A 23,844-nucleotide genomic window follows, 5' to 3' on the forward strand; every position below is an offset into this window, starting at 1 on the left:
TTATTCATAAAACGTCGTTGATATATCTAATGAAACGTATAGAGATAACGAACAGTATCAAGCTCAAAAGTCCATTAAACAATACAAATTTTGAAGCAGAGCAAACACGGACCTCTAAAACATCAGAGGTGGGCTCAGGTGCCATGGAGGAGTGAGCATCCCTTTCCGACCGGTCACACCTGCCGTGTGCTCCTTGTTATGATCGGGAAATAACGGAAAAATCCGTTGACAATTCAGTGTGTAAATAATGGCCTAACAATTTGTATGAAAAACGTCAGTCAGCATTTGACTTAATGATAAATTGTATTTGCTGACAAGGCCATTGTAGCGACAATAGAACTAACGAAATGATGACTTTAAACAAGACTGCTGATATTCTTGTTTCATCAACTTGTTTGTCAATAACTTATCTCGTTTTAGAAATTGTTCATACGTGGAGCATGCTCTTGCGTATCGAATCAACTGAGAGATATAAACCCCATATGCATGTGATGAAGGTATATTGCTGCATAAGTAAGGGAAGTTGACGATTGAAAAGTTAAAAGTCATCACGTTCATCAAAAAGCTTGGTTGTTAGATTACCATTAAGGTTTTTTCTAGTAAAATATCCAAATATAAAACAGATGTGTAAGACTCTATGATATCTTTTTTTTCAAGCTCACCGGGATAAGAATGGAAATTACCATGCATTTTTAATTGACAATACGTCGTCGATATAGTTGAAGGCCACAGCAAGTGTTTTCTTCTTTTCACGTACAAGATTTAGAACAAAGTCTGCTTCATGTGAATACAAAAATAGGTCTGATAATAACGGGACGCATTGACAGGTGCTATTTCAATAAAAATGGAACTCGCATTTTTACTTACCTTGTCATTGGTCATTTGCAAATTATTTTGTTAAAAACATTCTGATTGTACACACAAGTACTCTGAAGTTGATATTAAAAAGATGCTTGAGTTTCTGGTTGACAATATCTATGTGGTTTTTGGAGACCAGGTATTCCAACAATCTATTGGAATTCTCATGGGTACCAATATTATATTATTATTATAATAAATAATTTAATGCTATTGAATGTGGTAACATTTTGTGATTACAGAGTTCCTTGGAGTTTTTAAGTTTCTACATCTGATTAACACCACTTCTCTAATATATTATGGTACTGTACTGCTGTTAATATTTTCGTGAATTTCATCATCGAGGAATAAAGAAAGAGGCTGTAATTTTTTCCTGTCTTATGATATGGGAAGTGGGTTAAAATAATGTTATTCATTAAGACAGGGGCTATCAAAATATATTTTAATTGTTATAATACCCATTAACACGTTTATGTGTATAAAACGTTTCACAATTACACAATTTCAAAACAACAAATAACCCCCTCCCCCCCCCCCCCCCCCCCAAAAAAAAGAAAGAAACAATAACAAAAAAATGAATAATTAAATTTAAATAAATAAAATTAAAAAGAATGCTTGTCATATTTTCAACTACAAGCTTTATAGTAAATTGTCAAAACACAGCTAGCTGTTAGAACGATAAACAGGAAACAATACGATCCTATGATTTGATACACAGCAAATCTATACACTGTCCTATCGCACCAATTACTGGGCTCATGAAGCGGCTGAGAATATGGCGGCTCCCACACTTCGAACACCCAGTGACTTCCGGTGACCAGCCAGCCAATCAGAAACAAGGTGAGCGTCACGTCCATGAATCTGTAGGTTTGAGATACGTATAAACCTTCGTGTACGTATGAATCGTAATAGGAATCGAGTTGTCGTCTGTACTGCATGTTTCGCCACATTGTAGCGAGGATCCTTAAAATTCCGCAACATCCTCCCACAAGCAGGTAAATAGGAACGCTGCGCTTAATTGGACAGTCATTAATGTATTTCACACCTGAAAAGAAGAAAGTTAATTAACTAAGTCAGTAAAAGGTAAAAATTGATACTGTATAGCAACATTTAATAGCGTTCGAACTATATCCGCGAGTTTTTCGATCTTTTACTCACGAATATTTATCGCTGCGATCAGTTTATTTGTCTGACATGTATATATTGTACTTATGTTGATTGTTTCCTAAATCGCAAAAAATGATAGTAGTTGGTGGATGGATATCTATCTGACTTATTGTGAGTAAAAGTTGACCCGAATAATTCAGTTCAATTCACTTATCATGTCGACATAAAGTCATGGACATTAATAATATAGAACAAAACACAGATTAATACGTACAGAGTAACACACACCAGGTAAACAAAATCCAAAATACTATATACACTAGACAAAATTGCAAACGCACCACAAAAGAAAATTAATATTTTACTTTTCAAAACTTTTTTATGATGTATTTAATATATAATTATGTTACTTAAATATAAATGTCTTAACTGATAAATAACTACATGTTTACTGAATCGTAACCATTTCATACAATAAATAAATAAATAAATAAATAAATAAATAAAAGCGTGCCCATATTTTTCTGGAAGAATAGATTTCTATTTTTTCCCTTTTTGTTTGTGTTCATGTTTTAACTGATTAAAAACTCAGAAAAAAGTTGCACCGTATGAGGCGTTTGTCCCTAGCGGAGCGTGTTAAAGCAGTCAGTATGATGTCTGCAGGGGGTCCTTTGGAGAAATTTGTGAAAAATTAAAAGATTATTCATTCCTCTAATGAAAAATTGTTGCAAATAGATTAACAAACATAAAAATGTCTACTATTGATTGCCACAGCGAATTGGTTTTTCGGACAAGGTCATTTAAAGGTCTTGACACCAAGATATTTGTCAATCCCCCAGTTTTGGAAAATGTGGCATATTATATATACTAGTACCGATCAGGCAAATGTTCAATTCACAAATAAGAATAAAAAGTGGTGAGTTAGCAATTTTGTCTAGTGTATATTTAAATATTTCTAAGTAGTCATTATTAGTTTTCCTTTCTGATGCCAATGCAGTTTTTCAAGAAACAACATATATCATTCTTGCAGCTGTAGTATTTGTAGGATTGACCATTTTTTTCTAATAAGATTTTCACATGAAATATATCATTATATTTCCATCTGTATTGATCATACCTTGAACAATAAAGTACAAATGTTTTTCCTCTTCAATAAACAATTTGCATGAATAGCATAAAGGTTTTTCTTTAGAAATAGGGGTTTAGAAGATTTACCCGTTTGAATACTAGCATACAATGGATGGACGCTGATCCTTAATTTTGTTAACAAAGATCTATAATTTTTAGCTATAAATAATTTGCTGTGGCCTTCAACTCGACATTTAGATATATCGACGATGCATTTTCAATTAACAATAGTTATTTTTCATTCATATGTCGATTCGATATATCCTAGTGAGCTTGAACTTGAAATAAAAGACATCACAGAGTCTGCCACATCTGTTTCATATTTGGATATTTCACTGACTATAGACGATAAGGGCCAATTAATAACTAAATTGTATCACAAATGAGATGACTTCAAATTTTCCATCGTCAGCTTTCCTTATTTATATACTAATATCCCGCTATCACCTGCATATGGTGTTTACATCTCCCGTCTTGATACTCAAGAGCATGCGCCGAGTACGATCAATTTTTAAAGCGAGACAGGCTACTCGCTGAGAAATTGATATTACAGGGATTTATAAAACTCGTTTAAAGTCAGCATTTCGTAAATTTTATGGTCGTTATATTGACCTTGTTATCAAATATAACCTATCAATGCGTCGTATTTTGGATGACTTGTTTCATACCAATTGTTAGCCTTTGTTTTTATATCAAATTTGACTAAGGAATGTTCTGTCTACCTGATCAATACATAGGGCTCACAGCGGGTGTGACCGATCAACAGGGGAATGCTTACCCCTTCTAGGCACCTGATCCCACCTCTGGAATTTCCAGTGGTCCGTGTTTCATGTCCTTTACAGAATTGTATTATTCATAGATTTTTTGAGATCGATCTCCTTTCGGCATCTTCACCTTTTTCATTTGTAATCATTTGTTTCGCAATTTTGCTCTAAAGAGCTAATTTTCCAAAGTCTGATTCACTATATTTTTCAGTTATTTCATTGTTTTGGTAATGATCTTGTATTTTTTTCAGAGTTGTTTGAGAACTATCCAGAGAGGTGATATTTAATTTTTGTAGTATTGAAGAAAGTTTTCCTATATATTCAAGATACAAGTTCTTTATCTTCTTAAATGCAGGAGAGAATTCATTCCATTTCTTGAATATTACAAAGGAAAACGCCTTTATTCACATAAAACAGAAAAAAATTGATGCCTTTCTCTAGTATATGTCTTTAATTATTATCTAAGATGTTCTGTTTTCCTTTTTATAAAAGGGAATTTGTTCGAGGACCAATGATAGTTGCTTTATAGTATATATATATCTGATATAAATGTAACAAAAACAAGTACATTCAATTTACAATAACCATGATAATTGGTAGGATTTGAGTTGCATTGCATCTCTTTATCATTATTCAAATGCATAAAATTAAGATTTTCTTTCAGCTTTATTTTTCGATTTTATTTGTGAGAGTCTTACCTAAAAAAATCATGGCAACTGGTAACGTCAACGACACACCCACCAGTACTGTAATAAATACTGTCAAAAGAGAGAGAGAGAGAAAAAAACATAAATAAAAATTATAAATACAAGTAGAAAGTGCACTCCAGGGAACGTTTCATTGTTAAGATTTGTTTTGTTTAAATCTACTGATAATGCATTCTGTGAGTTTTTTAAATATATTTTTGTCTGCTTCCGACTGCTGAATGTAAGGTCAATGGGCGACGCTCTGATTAAAACAATGTACATTTTATGTGTTCATTTCCGCCCTGTCGCGGAGAATCGGTTTTTATTAGTAATAGCATTCTCTTGTTTTTCCTTCCTGATTAAAGGAATACGGTAGGGAGGTAGAGGAGACTTCATATAATAGTCTATACAAATTAGAAAATAATATATAATTTTGTTGCAACTGCAAATTGAGTCTAGCAATGCATATACCTAGATATATTCAAATCGTATATTACATCCATTTAAAGTACAAAAGTTTCAAGCAATTTGCTACTTTGTAAATCTTTTAAGTGACTTGCAAAAATGTCTTTATCTCAAAATATTCAATATACACCAAACAATACACTGCAAAAATTGTGTTTTTAAAATAAATATTTCCATTACGTGTTTAGATATAAACGTTAATATTGTGTTTAAATAGCAGTTTATGAATGTACCTATTTCTGTTTTTCTCTGCCGATATTTGCAATTTATAACTAGCCTGTATGATGATATATGTATCTGTTCATTTACTTTAAACATACTCTATCTATCGTTAAACATTACTTATCATTAAAAGTAATCTGATTGAATTGGGCAACAGACAATATTTATGATATATCAATATATAAATCGTTAAACAATATAATCATTCCTGTATATTTTATCCTGACTACTATTTATGATATTTAGACAATACGATTGTTTTTTAAAATATATTTTATCCTGTACAGATATTTATGATATATTGATCTTTAGTCAATATTATCATTTCTGTATATTTAATCACGACCAATTTTTATGATATATCGTACTGAAATTTATGATATATCTTTAGACACTAAGATTATTTCTGTATATTTTATCACCACCAATATTTATGATTTATCGTACTGAAATTTATGATATTTCATTAGACACTATGAATATTCTGTATATTTTATCACGACCAATATTTATTATATGAAATATGGAGATAACGAACATTATTCAGTCTCGAAAGTTCGATGAAAAGATAAAAATTTAGAGGTGGGATCAGGTGCCATGGAGGAGTGAGCATCCCCTACCGACCGGTCACACCCGGCATGTGCTCCTTGTCATGATTAAAAAAAAACATGAAAAAATCCATAGACAATTCAGTGTATAAATAATGGCCTAACAATTAGTAGGAAAAACGTCAGTCAGCATTTGACTCAATGATAGGTTGTATGTGCTGACAAGGTCATTGTATCGACCATAAAACTTGAGAAATGGTGACTTCAAACGAGACTGTCTTTGTTTCATCAACTTGTTTGTCAATAGCTTGCCTCGTTTTAGAAATTGTTCATACGTACGTAGAGCACGCTCTAGCGTAACTAATCAACTGAAAGACATAAACCCCATGTGCAGGTGATAAGGGTATATTGCTACATAAGTATGGGAAGTTGACGATTGAAAAGTTGAAGTCATCACGTTTATCATAATGCTTTGTTGTTAGGTTACCATTAACGTCTCTTTCTAGTAAAATATCTAAATATGAAACAGATGTGTCAAACTCTGTGGTTTCTTTTATTTCAAGCTTACTGGGCTATATCGAGTCGACATATGATTGGAAGTAACAATTTCTATTTCTGTTAGATTTATGATGTATTTCTTTAAAAAAATATAGAGGGAATTACATTGAGAATTTAAGAAAGACTACAACTGCATGCAGGTCTTTAATACTACTATGCCCAAATTTATACTACTGCTATATTACTATATATCTTTCGTATATTTGTTTGTTTGTTGTTTAATGTTCTTTCGAGAAATTTTCGCTCATATGGAGACGCCACCACTTGCCGGTCGAGGGCTGCAAATTTATACCTATACTCGGCATTGAGCAGTGAGGGATTTTTTTCGTGCCAACAACTACTGCGACCTGGGATCTCGGCTTATACGGTCTCATCCGAAGGATCGGTCCCGCAGTGGATTCGAACCCGCGACGTATGGATCAGCTCCTTAATTACTCCGCGACTCTAGAGCAGACATTCTAACCACTGCGCCACTCGGGCGACAATATCTTTCGTATAATGGCTATGTATAAGGCCTCTAACTTTAACTATTTAAGTGTCATTTATAGAACGTATGTTGAGGCCATCAATGTCTCTATAACTGGATTAAAAAGATTTCAGTTTAAATCCTTCTCACTTAATATTGATTCAAATTTACCTGAATTATCCTCCAGGCTAAAAGGCCATCATTATCAAAGTTACTGTCGTTCAAGTAACTGATGACCTTTATAATGTCTATCACCACAAATTTAGAATCAAATGTAATTGATGGATACCTCTGTTGAAAACCAGAGGATAAAGTCAATATATTGATAAATTTTTTTGCGTTATGGCTTCTGTCAATTTACGGGCTTCATTTCATACATCTCAAATTGAAGTTCATTAATACAAGTATTTTGTTTTTAGAAATGAAACCCCTCTAAAAGCCATAGAGTACGGAATGGTGAAAGCTGGTCGATTCCATCATAAGAATGGCATTAAGAATCTCAAACGTTCGTGCTTTGTAATCTAGACATTGTTCCTCCAAGGCAAAACAATGCTCATTTACGGAACTACATCCTGCTAAGGCCACACAAAAACAGAGGGATTTCATTAAGTCTTGGTGAAGAATCTACAATCTATTGCAAGCACTATACTTAAGAATGAACGATCACTTTCTTTGTTCGCTTGTAAGGCTTCAGCGTCTAGTGATTCAATACTATACGGAGCGTGAATTACAAATTATTGAACATCTATCGTCATTTGAAACTATTCAAAACAACAAAAAGTGTTTGAAGTATTTTCTTGAACATGCGATGGAATTGGACTCCATCTTTAATGAAAAGGAGAGTTTATTCAAAGAAAGATGTCATCCGCTTTGAACATAAACAGCGAAACAATTAAGTCAAAACATTTCCACAATTATATCAACTCGATAAGATACTTTGTACAACTATAAACACTGCATTTGTTAATAAAATGCACATTTTGCTCGAATAGCTTATTTTCAGTACCTATGAAAATTATTGGGGGATATGAAAGAAATATTGTTACATCAGCATAATTATATCTTTGATGTTTTATTACATTTACTGAAAATTAAAGAATCTAAAGGATATCATATGAAGAAAAACACTTTAAACCCGTGTTACTTTTTTTTTAATCGTAAACGTTTTATGTTTTATTACATTTAGTTATTAACTTGTAACTAAAGAATAAACGGTTTATTTTACCTGTATGGCAGATAATGTTTTTGCTACGTGACAGAAATTGACAAGTGTTGTTAGAATCATGGCTGGCTTCTTTTAGCTGAAGGAGAACAGAACTATAACTTGCATCTACCCCTTGACCTCCGGTTGTCCGCCAATCAACAGACGTGTTCCATAGGCGTCTTTCATCGTCAAATGACTGTAAGGTGAAAAAGCTGAATATTAAAGGTGCTGTTAATATGATACATTTTACCTTAACATAAAACCTTTAGAAATGAAAGTCTGTAAGCACATTAACTCTTTTCTATTCCTGACACTAAATTATAAAGTTTCCCTTCAAAGAAGAAGTTCTTGAAAATCACCTTTCAGTTTTATGGACGTTTAACATTCCAGTCAGTGGAGGTTGGTATGGTTGACCTGTATTTGATTCCAAAACTTCATAAAAATCCTTACAAAGATACATTACAGGGACAAGTAAATTTTCGACCAAGCCCTAATTATTCTTACTCCCTACTAAAATATTAACTTCTGTGAAGCAGATACTTTACACGTATTATTCTAAACATATTCAAGAAGTGATGTAAATCAAATGTAGATTTAAAAAAAAATCCAAAGAACTTTTGAAAAATTTAAAATCTCAAAACTTGCCGAACACCAACAGCATAAAAACACACGACTTTTGTAAGCTTTATACAACCATTCCTCAATGTCATAGACAATTAATTCCTCAATAAAAGTGGCAACTTCGTTAATTTTTATATCTTGTGAGTGGTCATTAACAAAATTCATGAGAAAAAGAAACTAACAATACATGTGTCGACTCATATATCCCATTGAACTCGATAAAAAGACACTTCAGAGTCTGCCACATCTATTTCATATTTGGATGTGTTACTGACTATAGAGTATGGCCAACTAATAACTAGACTGTATAAGAAACGGGACGACTTCAGTGTTTTCATCGTCAACTGCCCTTATTTGTGTATAGCAATATTCCAGCATCACCTACATATGGTGTTTATGACTCACAACTAAATTGAAACGTAAAGAAATGCTCTGAATACGATCAATTTGAAACCGAAGCAAGCTACTGACAAATAAGTTGATCTTATAAGGATTGAAAAAAAAAACTTTTAAAGAGAGCTTTTCGCGAATTCTATGGGCGTTATATTGCCCTTGTTTGTAAGTACAACCTATCGTTAGATCGCATTTTAATTTGTCTGACATGTTTCAATAATCGGTAGGTCATTGCTTTTTTACTTAATTTGACTAAAGAGTATTCTGTCTACCCGATTAATACGTAGGGCTCATAAATGTGACCGGTCGGCAGGGGATGGTGACTCCTCCTAGGCACCTGATCCCACCTCTTCTGTTTCCAGGTGTCAGTAATTTTGCCCTGTTTACCATATGTATTGTTTACGTGTTCTTGATTCGATCGTTTCGTTTACTGGATTTATGAGACTTATCACTGTTCAGTATCTTCACCTTTTACATCTTATTCAATATCTGATCATGAAAATAAAGATACCCATGGTATTTAAACTTGTTATAATTACGTGTGGTAGTATTTCAAAGTTTCAAATGAAATTTTATAAACACATAAGTTTTTAAAACTTTGGAAACAGATTTATATTACATTTTGCATTAAACTTCAAAGTTTTTTCATGAATATAAAGTCTTCTACAGTGATTAACCACTGATTTTTTAGACAACTGTAAAATTGATTTCTATAGAAAAAAACATTTTTAAAGGTTTAATGAGCAGATCTTGCATCAATCCTACTGTGGAATAACCGTAATTGAGACTGGCAAAGGAACAATTTCAATGGCGTAGAGTAATTTAGCGTATTTTCGATATTAAAGCATCCTCGTGCTAATATATTGAATTTTTGATGACAAAATCCTCTCACTTTGGAAATAATTGTTGTTAGAATTTTCAGAAATTGTAGTTGTAAGCAGTAAAATGTGACAGACGAGGGTTATAATTATACAACATAAAGCAAGATTCATTGCCAGTTGAAACCCCTCTATCCAATACCCCCTTTTGTTATCATTAAGATCCCGCTAATGAGAATTCTTTCTAATTATTTTTTGCATTAATATCTTGTTTGTCACGCTGTCCTGTCCAACTTCCGCTGGGAGGTTCCACAGAACTCCTATTATTTCCACTGATTGTATTCTTTTTTTTTTTTTTTTTTTTTGACAGATTTCTTCAGTGTCTTTTTGCATTCAGAAAAACACACAATTATGAAATTCTTAAAATATGTTCAAAGAAATTTCTGAAATGCAGTTTTAACAAAATAATTTTTCTTTTAGTTGAATAGTTTTTAAAATGCGCATTTTGTAAGCAGTCATGAGAATAATTGTAGAACCTCTATGTACCATAAGTATAATAATACCAATAAAAAGGCGAATATAAGGAATAGTACGGAGACCTATTTAGGACCTCTCTAACGTAACATTGTAAACATTTTCACTCCTATTGTTGAGGGAAGTCTTGTGTGTAATCAATATGTAGTATTTTAACATTCAACCGCCAGAGGACGCACTGATAGGATTAGTCATGCTTCATCGAGCATGAGAATATAACTTGTGTTTAGAACGTCATAATATTTTTTTATATATTGTTTGGAACAGCTTGTTTCAAACACTTTTTGTATACTTAATTCTGGGACAATTAACATTTTTGCTAAGACATTCTCGGTCCTTTTCATCTAATGACGCGCAGAAGATATTACTATATGGTCCATTTAACATATGGGTGACAAGTGCATAAGCTAATCTAGGTATATAATGATCAATATGTAACTTATCAGAAAAAAATCTGAAGAAATATTTTTGCTTACTTCAAAACTAGATTAAAAAAAATCAGAAAAGTGCTGAATATCTATTTCAGTTTATAGTTCAAGTTCAAAGTGTAACATTACTTTTGTAGTTTGATAGAATATTGAAGATAAATGTGAGTATTCTGTATTTATTCTCAAAATTATGAAGAGAAACCATTCTTCAAGATATTGGAAGAGGTGTCATTGTGCCGAGTGTTATATATTTGCTATATTTGGAGTTGCTTTGTGTTACAGAACGTGGTTTGTAGGGGTTTTAAAAAAAAAAAAATTATTTATTGATTTTTTTTTATAGATCGATCACTTTTCATTTTCTACTCTTTCTCATTCTGATATTGCACATACAATTAAAGACTACTGAAAACTCATAGTCTGTTAAGTTCTCCTCATTCTTATATTGCACATACAATTATTGAAAACTCATAGTCTGAAAAGTTCTCATTCTTTTATTGCACATACAATTAAAGACCACTGAAAACTCATAGTCTGTTAAGTTTTCCTCATCCGGTTTAAAATACAATAATAGGACCATATGTGTGTCCTGTGGGTTGGGGTTGGGGCGAGGGTTTGGACAGGGGTTGGGGGTAGTATTAGGTGATCTGAATAAGTTAGAAAGATGAGGAATCTTTAGCATTTATCAGTATTTTTGTTAAAGTAAACCCCCTGTAATGCTGATTAATGGGGATGAAGTCCTCCCGCAGACATTACTCACGTTAAAGCCCCACTGCATTGCTGAAGTCTTAGACAAATAAAGCAAGATTAAGATTAACAGATGTAAGACAGGCTTCTGTATCGTTCATCATGTCTTCTTGTTGATATTTGGACAAAATTCTACTAGGTGTTTACTTCATCAATAGAATGTAATCAACATTGAATCCTGAATACAAAACAGAATTTCTTTAGATATTCGTGTAATAGTTTATTGATAACAGATCGTCTGTAACGATTATGTAAATTGCTTCCTATTTGCCCGAAACTCTTTACACCCAGTTTTAGAATAATCTCCTCTAGGAAGTTCGAAGGAAGTCTTTTTCTGTCCGTATGATATTTTGTCCGCCTGTTCGTGTGTCTGTCTGTACGAAGATTTTCTTAAAAATTTGGAAAGAGATTTAGAGTTTTGATTAAAGTGTACTCTAGGTTGATTCAATTAAAAAAGCGAGACAGATCTTATAAGAGGCACTGGTTTGCAAATAACAACTGAATGCAATATACCTCAAAGTAAACAACAGTTTATAATGGATATTTTTGGGACATAAACCCTAGACCAAAAAAGAATGTCACTGCTTTCCATGAACATCAACTGAAAGATGAAAAAGTTAGTTTCTTTTAAAAGTTTAACGCCAGGATCGGTTGGTATATTGCGTCTGCACACTTGAGATAATTTTCTAAAAAAAAGACGTTGATGGTAACCTAACGACAAAACTTTATGATAAACGTGATAACTTCAACTTTTCTATCGTCAGTTTCCCTTACTCATATAGCAATAAACCCTTATCACCTGCATATGGGGTTTTATTTCTCCAAGTTGATTCGAAACGCAAGAGCATGCCCTACGCACGAACAATTTCTAAAACGGACAAGCTTTTGACAAACAACTCAATGAAACAGGGATATCAACAGTCTCTTTTAAAGACATCATTTCGCAATTTCTCTGGTCGATACAATGACTTTGTCAGAATTAAAATCTATCATTCTGTCGAATGCTGACTGATGTTTTTCATACTAATTGTTAAGCCATTATTTACCCACTGAAGTGTCTACGGATTTCTCCCTTTATCCGATCATGACAAGGAGCACACGGCGGGTGTGACCGGTCGGCAGAGGATGCTAACTCCTCCATAGCACCTTATCCCACCTTCGATGTTTTTAGAGGTCTTGTTTGCTCTGCTCCCTATAGGTATTGTTTCACTGGACTTTTGAGCTTGATTGCTGTTCGCTATCTTCGTTTCATATATATGGGTGTAATTGTGATTATAATAAGTTTGCATTGAATTGAAAATAATGGAATGTTTCAGGCCAGATCCACTTGAACCAGGTATCAACTCTTGTTTGAGTTGACCACTATTCTCAAATTTTTGTTAACTTCCATATATCATCAATATTTCATACAATCATTCATCGTAACGGTAGTTAACGGTAGATTATTGAATAATACATTTACATTTTACTCTTGCGACCTCATCGTAGGCGAATCGGTTCGTTTTAATTTCATACCCGTTTTTTCAGAACCTAGAAATTGTTTGCCACAGCCTTCATTTAATTTCAGTTGCACTTATAATGGACTATCATGATATGTTCGATGCCATTGATTCTCCATTAAATTAATCTGGAAATTATTTTTAATAGGATGCTTTTTATAGCCATGTCATGCATATTTCCTTTAAGATTTCCGCAAAGAAAAATGTTGTTGAAATAGTGTCTGTTGTTGCATTAAATCAAATTTTGTAATATCCACTCTGTGGCACATTTTCATTCCTCACATTGCTAAATCATGCAGTGATGCAGTTATGTTAGTCATTGTAAAATGGTGTAATATTGAAAGCCTACACGATAAACATTTCCCTTTATGCACTCAGATTATTGTATCTTAGTAACATACCGGTAACAGTAAGGGCATTGCACCTTGTATGATGATTCCTTTAGGTCGTAAATTAAACAATAAAATACTTTCTTAGTTCGCACGGGTTATTAAGGTTGCAGCTGTTGCAGAAAATGTACATAACTCGCGTATTCTGGTAGTGTAATTTTTTTCTGCAATAGCTGAAACTGATAATTCCTTACTAACAAAGAAAGGCATTTTATTGTTTATAATTATCTATATAAATAATAATAAATACAAGGAACACACGGCGGGTGTAACCGGTAGGCAGGGGATGCTCACTCCTCCATGGCACCTGATCCCACCTCTGATGTTTTGGAGGTCCGTGTTTGCTCTGCTCCTATTTTGTATTGTTTAATGGACTTTTGAGCTTGAATACTGTTCGTTATCTCCATCTATTTCATAGTAAGTTTAGGTACTTTTAATATTGTATTATTGATATGTACATCATTGTATGTTTCATTGATGGAAAATCACACTGCATATGAAATATACACGGGTGGATTTAAAAGCCGATTCTAATGAAAAAGATGAATATAACGTACAGTTATCGATCTCCAAAAATCAGTACAAATTTGTTAACAGGGCATAGAACATGGATCCCCGGAAATTCCAGAGGTGAGATCAAGTGCCTTGGAGCATCTCCCATTGATCGGTCACACCCGCCGTGAGCCCCATGTATTGATCAGGTAGACGGAACATTCCGTAGTCAAATTAGAATAAAAACAATGACGTTTACTGATTGATGAAAGAAAAAGCTCTCTTAAGAAATAAAGAAGAAATCTTCAGCGGATATAAATATACAGAAGCGAACTCATGAGAAATTCTCAAAAGAATTTCGTTACAGTGTATAGTGATGCAAGACAGTTTCACGCAATCATTTTATTTTAAATCAATTTGTTATGAATTCTCAACAAGGAAATTAGTCTTCTCTGCATGATGATAACAATGGTAGAAATTTGCTCTTTGTGTAATTGAATTCAGAAATTAGGACATCTAGACATTTTTTAAATTTTAAATTCGTCCCTCCGCGAACGTTTGTTATGTACCAAATTATTGATATTACTTAACGAAATAATATGCCAAGGTATTGCTATTTCTTTACAACTTCGCAATAGTATTACGGCAACTTTTGTTCTAAAGGAAGACTATTTTTTTTTCTATAAAATGTCTGATCAATAAATATTATTGCTTGTATTGAATGTCGAATCATTGAATATATAATTGATCATTCCACGGGGAAATGATATTTCAGAAAACAATCTGATTTCAATCATATTTTAAGGCAGACTTTTTTTCTGAGATAATGAAAAAGTTGGGCATAAAAGGTCTGTGATTGATATCTCTGTAAGTGATTTGCAGCTTGCTAATGATATTCCATTTTCCAATTTTAGCAAATATTCTGTCAAAATATACTGAAACGCAAAAGAAATTCCTAATTTTAGGGGGAAAATTATATGCAGGTTATAACTTTGTACTTAAAAGTATATATTGGCTATCAAATACAAACTTAGAAATTTTGTGCTAGCGTTTTGATTTTTGATATTCAAACAGCAATGTTCCTTTAAAATTTTGTGGAATTTTATTCAAACACGCATTTATACATACTTAATGTTAATCAATGATACATGTGAGTACATTTATTATCAAACTGAACTTATTGCTAAAGCCATTGGTCTTTATTGTATTGCATTGCATCTTTCAAATCGATAACTTACTTTCAAATTTTTAACAGATATAGCTTCTCATTGATAATAAAAAATATTCCTGATAAAAAATCAAAGTAGAGCGATTAATAAAATAATTTCGAGTACAATGATGCTTTAGTTGAAAAACAACTGATTAGTGAAATGACTTAATGGCTTATAAATGTCATTTTAAGTGCATTGTTTATCAGTTATGAAAAAAGACAGTCATTAACAAACCAGTAACAAGAATATAATTACCCAGAACTTCCTCCTGTCCTGTAATTCTTGCCCACACAGTTACTGTGACCTTTATTACGCCATAATGTCCAATTATTGTGATTTTTAAAACTTGTCCATTTTTAAATATATTTTTCATCTAAATGATTAACATTAATAAAACATTCAAACCGAAAATTAAAGTGATTTTCAAATTTTATATTTTTATGGATGCTAGAAATGATTTAATACGTCTCAAAAGTTCTCCTAAGCACTGATGTTCCTCAATATTTATGCACAAAACAAGCTTGTTTGAAAAAAAATTCAAGAATTTTTCCTTTTTAACAAAAATTCATACTGTTAACTTGCTGCTTGGTTGATTTAATTTGGGTAACTCTGTATTCAATAATTAATACAGTGTATGCAGCATAAAAGAACTAGAAACAAGTTCCCATCCATAAGTTTTAAAAGTACAATTATCATATAAATTTAGAGAATAATTTCCATGAAATAGAAATCATGCTATTATTTTTCATTGTTATCTTACGCTTCATGATTCAAATATCACCTTTATCCTGGAGGTTTGCTTTATGCTATTTGGGATGGTTGTTAGTTTAAGTACATGATAAATCTTCCTGCTGTTGGTTTTATGCTCTTTAAAATGGTCATATAGACTCGACTACAGGCCGGGTCAGAACTAAGATTTTTAAACACGTAAAATACTAGAAAAGATGTGAATGTCAACTTTCGGGAGGGACCTCTTAATCCTAGGTGCCAGGTTGCTGAAGATGAGGATTGAAGATGAATATTGATAAAGACTCCTCCCCACATGAGGTAGGTAAATAACATAGCTATAAAATTGCCTCTACCGTACACTGGTGACTTGTCAATATGAGTGAACAATTCTCAACAGAAACTGAACCTTAAATGAATTACTGCAAGCAAGGAAATGTTTGCCCGCTGTTTTATTTTTACTCTTTCGCCCTTTCATTGTTGCCTACTTCAAACATGGTAAGACGAAAATTGTACCTGGACCAATTCAATACAGGGCAAAATAATTTATTGTGTGATGAAATATGTGGAGATAACGAACAGTATTCGAGCTCAAATGTCCATTAAACATTGCAAAATAGGAGCAGAGCAAACACGGACCTCTAAGACATCAGAGGTGGGATCAGGTGCCATGGAGGAGTTAGCATCCCCTGCCGACCGGTCACACCCGCCGTTTGCTCCTTGTCAGGATCGGGAAATAACGAAAAAATCTGTCCACAATTCAGTGTATAAATAATGGCCTAACAATTAGTATGAAAAAAGTCAGTCAGATATATAGCAAAAATATACCTATAGAAATAACTTTAGTTAGTATTGTATCATTGCTATTATGAGTAAATTAAAGCAATGAGAGGTTGTCACAAAAAATTATTTATTATACCTTGTAAAGTATATATTTCTCTCCTCTTCTTTTCTCTCGATTTATTCAAATAGATGCATGGTACGATGGACAAACCTTGAATGCTTTCAGAGAAGAGAGTAGCTAACCTATTGTAAGATGCATGCGTGATGAAGAATAATTCTGCACACAGCCAGAAAATATTTGGCTTCGAATCTTTTCAGTAACTTCTGTTATGTCATTTTTAGTTTAAGCCATTTGTTTCACTTTTGTAATATATCTCTTATCTTAAATTATGAATTTTCAATAATATCTACATTTTTTGATGCATTGTTGAGGCAAAATAGTCTAATCAGGTCCAGGTACATTTTATTTTTTACATTTTTAGTGTACTTTTTATAGCTCGTCAGGAGTATGCCAAGTACCATAATTTGTACACATTCCAGATTCTAAGATCTAAATATAAATTGACCTATTTATCAAAGATAGTATTATTTAAAAATAATGTTTGTGAAAGAAATAAAAATTATATATAATCACTCTAAGTTAGAAATTCTAACAAAAAATATTCCTATCAAACTACTCACCACGATTGTGCTGGCCACACTCCTGGCAGGGGATGCCTGGGGGTGCTCCTTCTGTATCCCTGATATGACTGGCGGGGTCTTTACGGGGGGAGCAGGCGACTCTCTTTTAATGGAGGTGGGTTTTCTCCGGATAGATCTCTTAATTGAGTTCCGGTTCTTACGGACCATTGTTCCTTGTCTTGATAAAAGCGACATGTTTTTTTTTTTCAATTTCACTTTCTGACAAAAAAACTAAGAGTATTTAAGTAAGCATATCAATTAAGAAATATTTAAATGTTTATCAAGCTGCCGTAGTAGGTAAACTAAAAATATAATTCCCTGCTTTAATCAGAAAATTGAACGCAAAGTCGCAATAGGCGATTCTATTGGCAAATTAATGAACGAACTCTGTCGACTCTTCCTCTCTCTCTGGTCGTAAGAAACATGGCAATTTGAAAAGCAACGTTCATATTGGTGACACGAAAGCTTGACAATTCCCAGAAATCAATATATCCAGGTGGAGAACGGCTGATCATACAACTGACCATTTATTTTTCTATTGAGAGCGATATTCATCTCATCATATCTTTGTTTAGAATTATGCAGAGGCTCATTCTAGGTGTCCTCCCTCTGAAAATGAACTGATGTCGTAGTTTAAGAATGTCATAAATAAATTCAATTATGCAAAAGAAGTAAGACTGGCTTCCGGCAACGTAAAGGAGAGTTGTAAAGCAAATCTAGTTAAAAGATCTTACAGCTAGTTACGGCGATAATTTCATGAAAAGCTCTTTGAGCAAACGGGTAAAATTCTCTTCATGAGTGGAACAAAGATAGTACATGAATGATACAAAACTCGGAGTTTGGTCAGTGAATACAAATCGCTCATACCGTCTGTAGAGAATTTTTAATTCGTATAGAGACCTTTCACTATGAATTCTTTTTTTATCATGAGGATATGACAAACAATAAATACAGGAATCGTGATTATTCTTATTCTCAGCTTTTAGCTTTTAAACCATTTGAGATTGTGTGATATAAAATTACACCCATAGTCAAATCCAAGGATAACACGAAATTATTCCAATGGATCAAAATAAATCCGGTCTATATCAGCACTTTTATTCGTAGTATTTTGTTGATAAATGTCTTGAAAAGTGTGACTTAATTGTAAATGTTTTTTTTTTTCTACATCTGAATTGTTAGACGATGTCTCTGTTTGCGATACCTATAGGTACATACACAGAGGGGCTGTCACTAATATTTAATTAACATCGTTATAATAAGCCTGCAGTTGTTATTAACTCTAAATAATAAGACCATGGGATAACTGAGTTAACAGGTATATGTATAATAAAAAAATTCAAAACAGCTTAAATAAACAGTATCGTATATAAAGCACTTCTTTGTTATGGTATGTCATTTAAGCATTGTATTATTATTATTTTTTTTTTTTTGAATGATGCAGTCTCATAACTGCAACGGTGCGTGCAAACAAATTGAGTGACGGGCGTTACTTATATTTACATTTTTGACTCCCTGTCTTGTTTGCAAATGTGATTTATATATTTAAAAAACCCTGTTTTGTCCTCGGGTAAGTTACAATTAATGGAAGAGCCGAAGCAACAGCTGATACCGTATTGCTGTTCAATGTGAGCATGAATTTTCATTTTCGCTTACTGCACTCGCACGGTGTTCAACGTTTGTGACGTCAAATTAAAAGTCATACTTTAACCTTTTGACCCCCTCGTCCGTTTTATGGTGTTTTGAATGCGGTTGCTTTCCACACACTAAAGAAGCAAAATACCATGTGGAATGTAAATATAGAATCTTTGATACTCTTAACAAAGAAGAATTTTGTGCTTTGAAACAAAATGTTATCCTTGCTATATACAGAATTTCTCCTTTTATGTAATTTTACTTCCAATAGAGTTTTTTTTAAATCTTCAATATGATATTTGTGCTGGTATAAAGATACCTCGTTCTACAGTTTGTGCAATGAAATATGAAGATTATGAACAGTATTCAATCTCGAAAGTCCAATGATACGATACAAATTTGGAGCAGAGCAAACACGGACCTCAAAATTTAGAGGTAGGATCAGGTGCCATGGAGGAGTGAGCACCCCTGCCGACCGGTCACACCCGCCGTGTGCTCCTTTTCATGATCGGGAAACAAAAACCGGAAAAATCTGCACACAGTTCATTGTATAAATATGGCCTAACAGTTAATATGAAAAATATCAGTCAGCATTTGACTCAATAATAGGTTGTATGTGCTGACAAAGTCATTGTATCGACCGAAAAACTTGCGAAAAGATAACTTCAAACGAGACCCTTGTTTTGTCAACTTGTTTGTCAATAGTTTGCCTCGTTTTAGAAATTGTTCATACGTAAAGCATGCTCTTGCCTATCGAATCAATTGAGAGACATAAACCCCATATGCAGGTGATAAGGGTATATTGCTGCATAAGTAAGGGAAGTTGACGATTGAAAAGTTGAAGTCATCACGTTTATTACAAAGCTTTGTTGTTAGGTTACCATTAACATCTTTACCTAGTTAAATATCTAAGTATGAAACAGATGTTTCAGAATCTGCGGTATCTTTTATTTCGAGCTCACTGGGATATATCGAGTCGACATGTGATTGGAAGTAACTATTGTTAATTGATAATACGTCATCGATAAATCTGAATGTCGAGTTGAAGATCACAGCAGGTGTTTTCTTCCTCTCATGTAGAAGTTTTTGAATAAACTCTGCCTCATATGAATACAAAAAATAGGTCTGCTAATATGATAATAATTGGCACCCATGGGAATTCCACTAGATTGTTGGAAGACCTGATCTCCAAACATTACATAGATATTGTCAATCATAAACTCAAGCATCTTTTTAATATCTTATTAACTTCAGAGTACTTGTGTGTACAATTAGAGTGCTTTTTAACAAAATACTTTTGTAAATGACCAGTGACAAGATTAATATATTTACGAGTTCTATTTTTATTAAAAAAACAGTTGTCTATGATGTCAAAAAGACTGGATTTCAATTTATCGTCGGGAAGGGTTGTATAAAGTGTTGAAAAGTCGTACGTTTTGATGCTATTGATTTTAGTAAAATTTTGTGATTCTAAATTATCCAAAAGTTCTTTGGAGTTTTTAAGTATCCACATCTGATTTACACCACTTCTCGACTTTCCGTAAAACGTGGCGGTTTAAAAAGTCTATAATTTGCAATATCTATAATCACAGATCCAAGCTTGTATTCTGGTGTCGAAGAATCCAAATATGGACTTTCCTTGGCCTTTTCAAATAAACCATATAGAACTTTCAAAGGGACAGAGTAAAGCTTAGTGCGAATGTGATGGAGATTATAAATATAAAAAGAATAAACATGTAATATATGTAAAATGACTATAATAGAACAAATATATTTCTAATATATCTCTCCTCTCTTGTATGTGTTTGTCATATCGTCTTCTGCAAATTTTCTAAGAAAATGTTTGGAACCAATTCAACGAAATGGATAGATAAAAAATTTTAAGGTGAAATAAAAATTGTAACGCACAGAAACTGATCTCATAGATTCTGTAAACAATATGAATCGTGAACAGGGAAAAAATATGGACCCCTGGAAAAACCAGAGTTGAGATCAGGTACCTAGATGGATGAGCATGCATTCTTTTTTGACCCGTTACACCCCGTGATCTCTCTGTATTGGTCAAGTAAACGGAGTAAAGAGTGTTAAAAAAAGGCTTAAAAATTTGCTTATAAAGATGTCAAACAAAATACGACCCAACGAAAGGTTGTATTGCAATGTAAAGAATTTGGTAGAATTGCGAAATGGTGACTTTGTACGAGATTGTTGGAAGCCTTGTAATATCAACTTATTTGTCAGAAGCCTGCGTCGATTTACAAAAAATGCTACTCACAACATGCTCTACCGTACCGAATCAGTTGATTGACGTAAACATCATAAATGTAAACAGTAAAAATTAGAATATTACTGCATAAATAGGGGACGTCAACGATTGAATAACTTTCAATGAGTCTTCACGTTTGTCATATTTTAGTTGTTTGTTGGCTGTTAATGTCTATGATGAGTGAGAATTTCAGAAATTTGACAGACCCTATAGTTTATATCCCGATCACAAAACGTATCATAATAGGGCAACGGATATTTGGAAACATCAGAGGTGAGATCAGGTACATGTACTAGGAGGCGTAAGCAGCCCCTGTCAACCTGTCACACCCGCTGTAAAGGGAATACTTGATCCTAACGTGGAAAATAAATAAATACGTATACGTTACTGGAGTTTTTTTGTCTTTCTCAGTTTTATTCCATTATTGAATTATATTATATATAATGGACATTTATTAACAACCTTCCATTATTAAGGATGTAATCTGCCCGAGGTAAAATTGAAATAATTAGAATGGTGGAAGGATTTGGTTTAAGACACACAGGAAATATTGATAATTTTACTTCTTGTATAGAAAGCACAAAGAAATTCACATTACAAGAATGCTCCCGCCCAAACCTCTACCTGCAAAAATGTGTCTCCTAACCATGTAGGAACAGCGCACTAGACCACTCAGCTATCTAGACAAGCTTTCGATGTCGATGGAATTCTGGCGATGCCGCCATACACTACACAGTCAATGAGAATGGAAGTGATATACAGCTGTTCCTGCACTGCTAGGAGACAGATTCCCAGACTGAGAGTTCAATCCCGGTTTTGGGCGGAAATGAATATCTTTGTCAAGGGAATCTCTCTCTCTCTCTCTCTCTCTCTCTCTCTCTCTCTCTATATATATATATATATATATATTAGGTATAAAAATCTTTTGAGAGTCTACTTAGAGACCCAGGACAAAATAAAAGAAAGGTCTGCAATATGCTTGTGTCTCTATGTTTTCTGTGTGTTTTTAATTATTTTATTTACCTTGTTGAACCAACAAAACAAATTCTTGATTCGTTTGTTTTCTCTGCAATAATGTTTTTCTGCTTCATGAAGCAACAAACATTTGAAATCTTTTATATAATAAAAGTTAACTCAAAACAAAATAATCATAATTAAATGTAAGAGTTACTCAGAGTCTACTCAATAATTGTGAACATTATGCTATGAAATATATACACGTACATTGTCCAATTTAAACAAGGACTTTTTTCATTTTAGTAATTTTTGTACAAAGACAGTCCTGATTTAATGAATATGATGAAAATAATGAAGAGGCATTGATTTCATAAATTCTATAAAACAAAAATTAAAAAAAAAATCCTGAATAGAAAAAAAGTACAAAACTTGAAAATACTTGGACCCGGGTGCATATAAATCAGAGGAAAGCCCCCCCCCCCCCCCTCTTTCTATGTATCAAACATATCAGTCAAAATTCTATCCAAGAATTGGTAATACCGTATACGTGGAATTTTTAGCGAGACGCAAATCTAGCAATTTATTCCCAAATTGGCTATATATTTTAGCGAGAAGTAAAATTTAGCGATTTTATAATGTAAAGAAAGATTTAAAAACTAATATGGAATGAATTTTTAGCAGTATTCAATTTTAGCGATCTCAAAACCCTCGTTAATAATGCCAAAATTAAATCCTCGCTGAAAATTCTGCTTAAACGGTATAAAAAAAGGAAAAGCTTAACTGGGGGAGACAGAGACCCCAAACACAATGAAAACCGGCCACAAAACGTAAATTTTTATGACAGGAAATATCATGGCTGAAAATAACCTATTCGGTGTCAAACAATTACAAACAATACATCAATCAATCAAAGTAAAACAGATCATTATAACGATGTTTAATTGGAGAGGAATATTTCCTAAGTGTCTCTTGGATAATAAGAAACAAATCAATTCCCTTGGAGATAAGGAGATTTTTATGAATTATTAATAGATTCATACAATTTAAACTTTTTTGGCGTATATTTTAATGTTAAGTACATCATAACAATTAAAATACTTTATATTTATTTCATAAATGATTCTGATAATTAATGCATTTCCCCCCAAAATTCGTACCGGTGACGTTTACGTATTTTTTGACGTCGAAGATTGCGCTGGGTGGTAGGACACGGTAAGATTAAAATTCTAAATAAACGTACGTTTTTCAAGTTATGATGTTAAAACTTCGAAATTTATCAGCTATAAACACACTTAAACATCAACAAAATTATGTAAAGATACATTGATTTCTGCAATAGATATGAACTCAGTTTACGGAATTTTGGGACAACCCTCGTAGATATAACTAGAATTGAAAATTTTATATGGATAAACATTGGGATAACGATATTAAAGATTAACGGGTAAAATGTGGCATACACAAGTTGTAAGACAACTTTAGTACATTGATAATGTACGAGGGGTGATCAAAAAGTTCGCGAACTATCTCTATATTTACAAAACCACAATTCAGATCAGAATGAATTTTGGCACACATATAGTCATACACATGTTCTATAAATAACAGATGTAAAATAATGTTTTGCTCCGTGTTTGTGACGTCACAATGTGAAAAAGACGTCA

General features: G+C 33.0%; 1 protein-coding gene across 1 annotated transcript; it reads right to left on the reverse strand.

Annotated features, from left to right (window-relative positions):
- Window positions 1-1,431: 1,431 nt before the first annotated feature.
- Window positions 1,432-17,520, reverse strand: LOC133174276 (transmembrane protein 272-like). Its single transcript, XM_061309362.1, has 4 exons — window positions 17,326-17,520; window positions 8,028-8,202; window positions 4,556-4,615; window positions 1,432-1,903 (listed from the first exon to the last, which is right to left on the reverse strand). Exons 1-4 carry the CDS (start codon window positions 17,518-17,520, stop codon window positions 1,485-1,487), a joined length of 849 nt encoding a protein of 282 aa, XP_061165346.1. The 3' UTR covers window positions 1,432-1,484.
- Window positions 17,521-23,844: the final 6,324 nt, after the last annotated feature.

This window comes from Saccostrea echinata, unplaced genomic scaffold (assembly GCF_033153115.1).
Source record: "Saccostrea echinata isolate AGI-Se365-2 ecotype Australia unplaced genomic scaffold, CSIRO_AGI_Sech_v1 ptg000057l, whole genome shotgun sequence".
Taxonomy (NCBI): domain Eukaryota; kingdom Metazoa; phylum Mollusca; class Bivalvia; order Ostreida; family Ostreidae; genus Saccostrea; species Saccostrea echinata.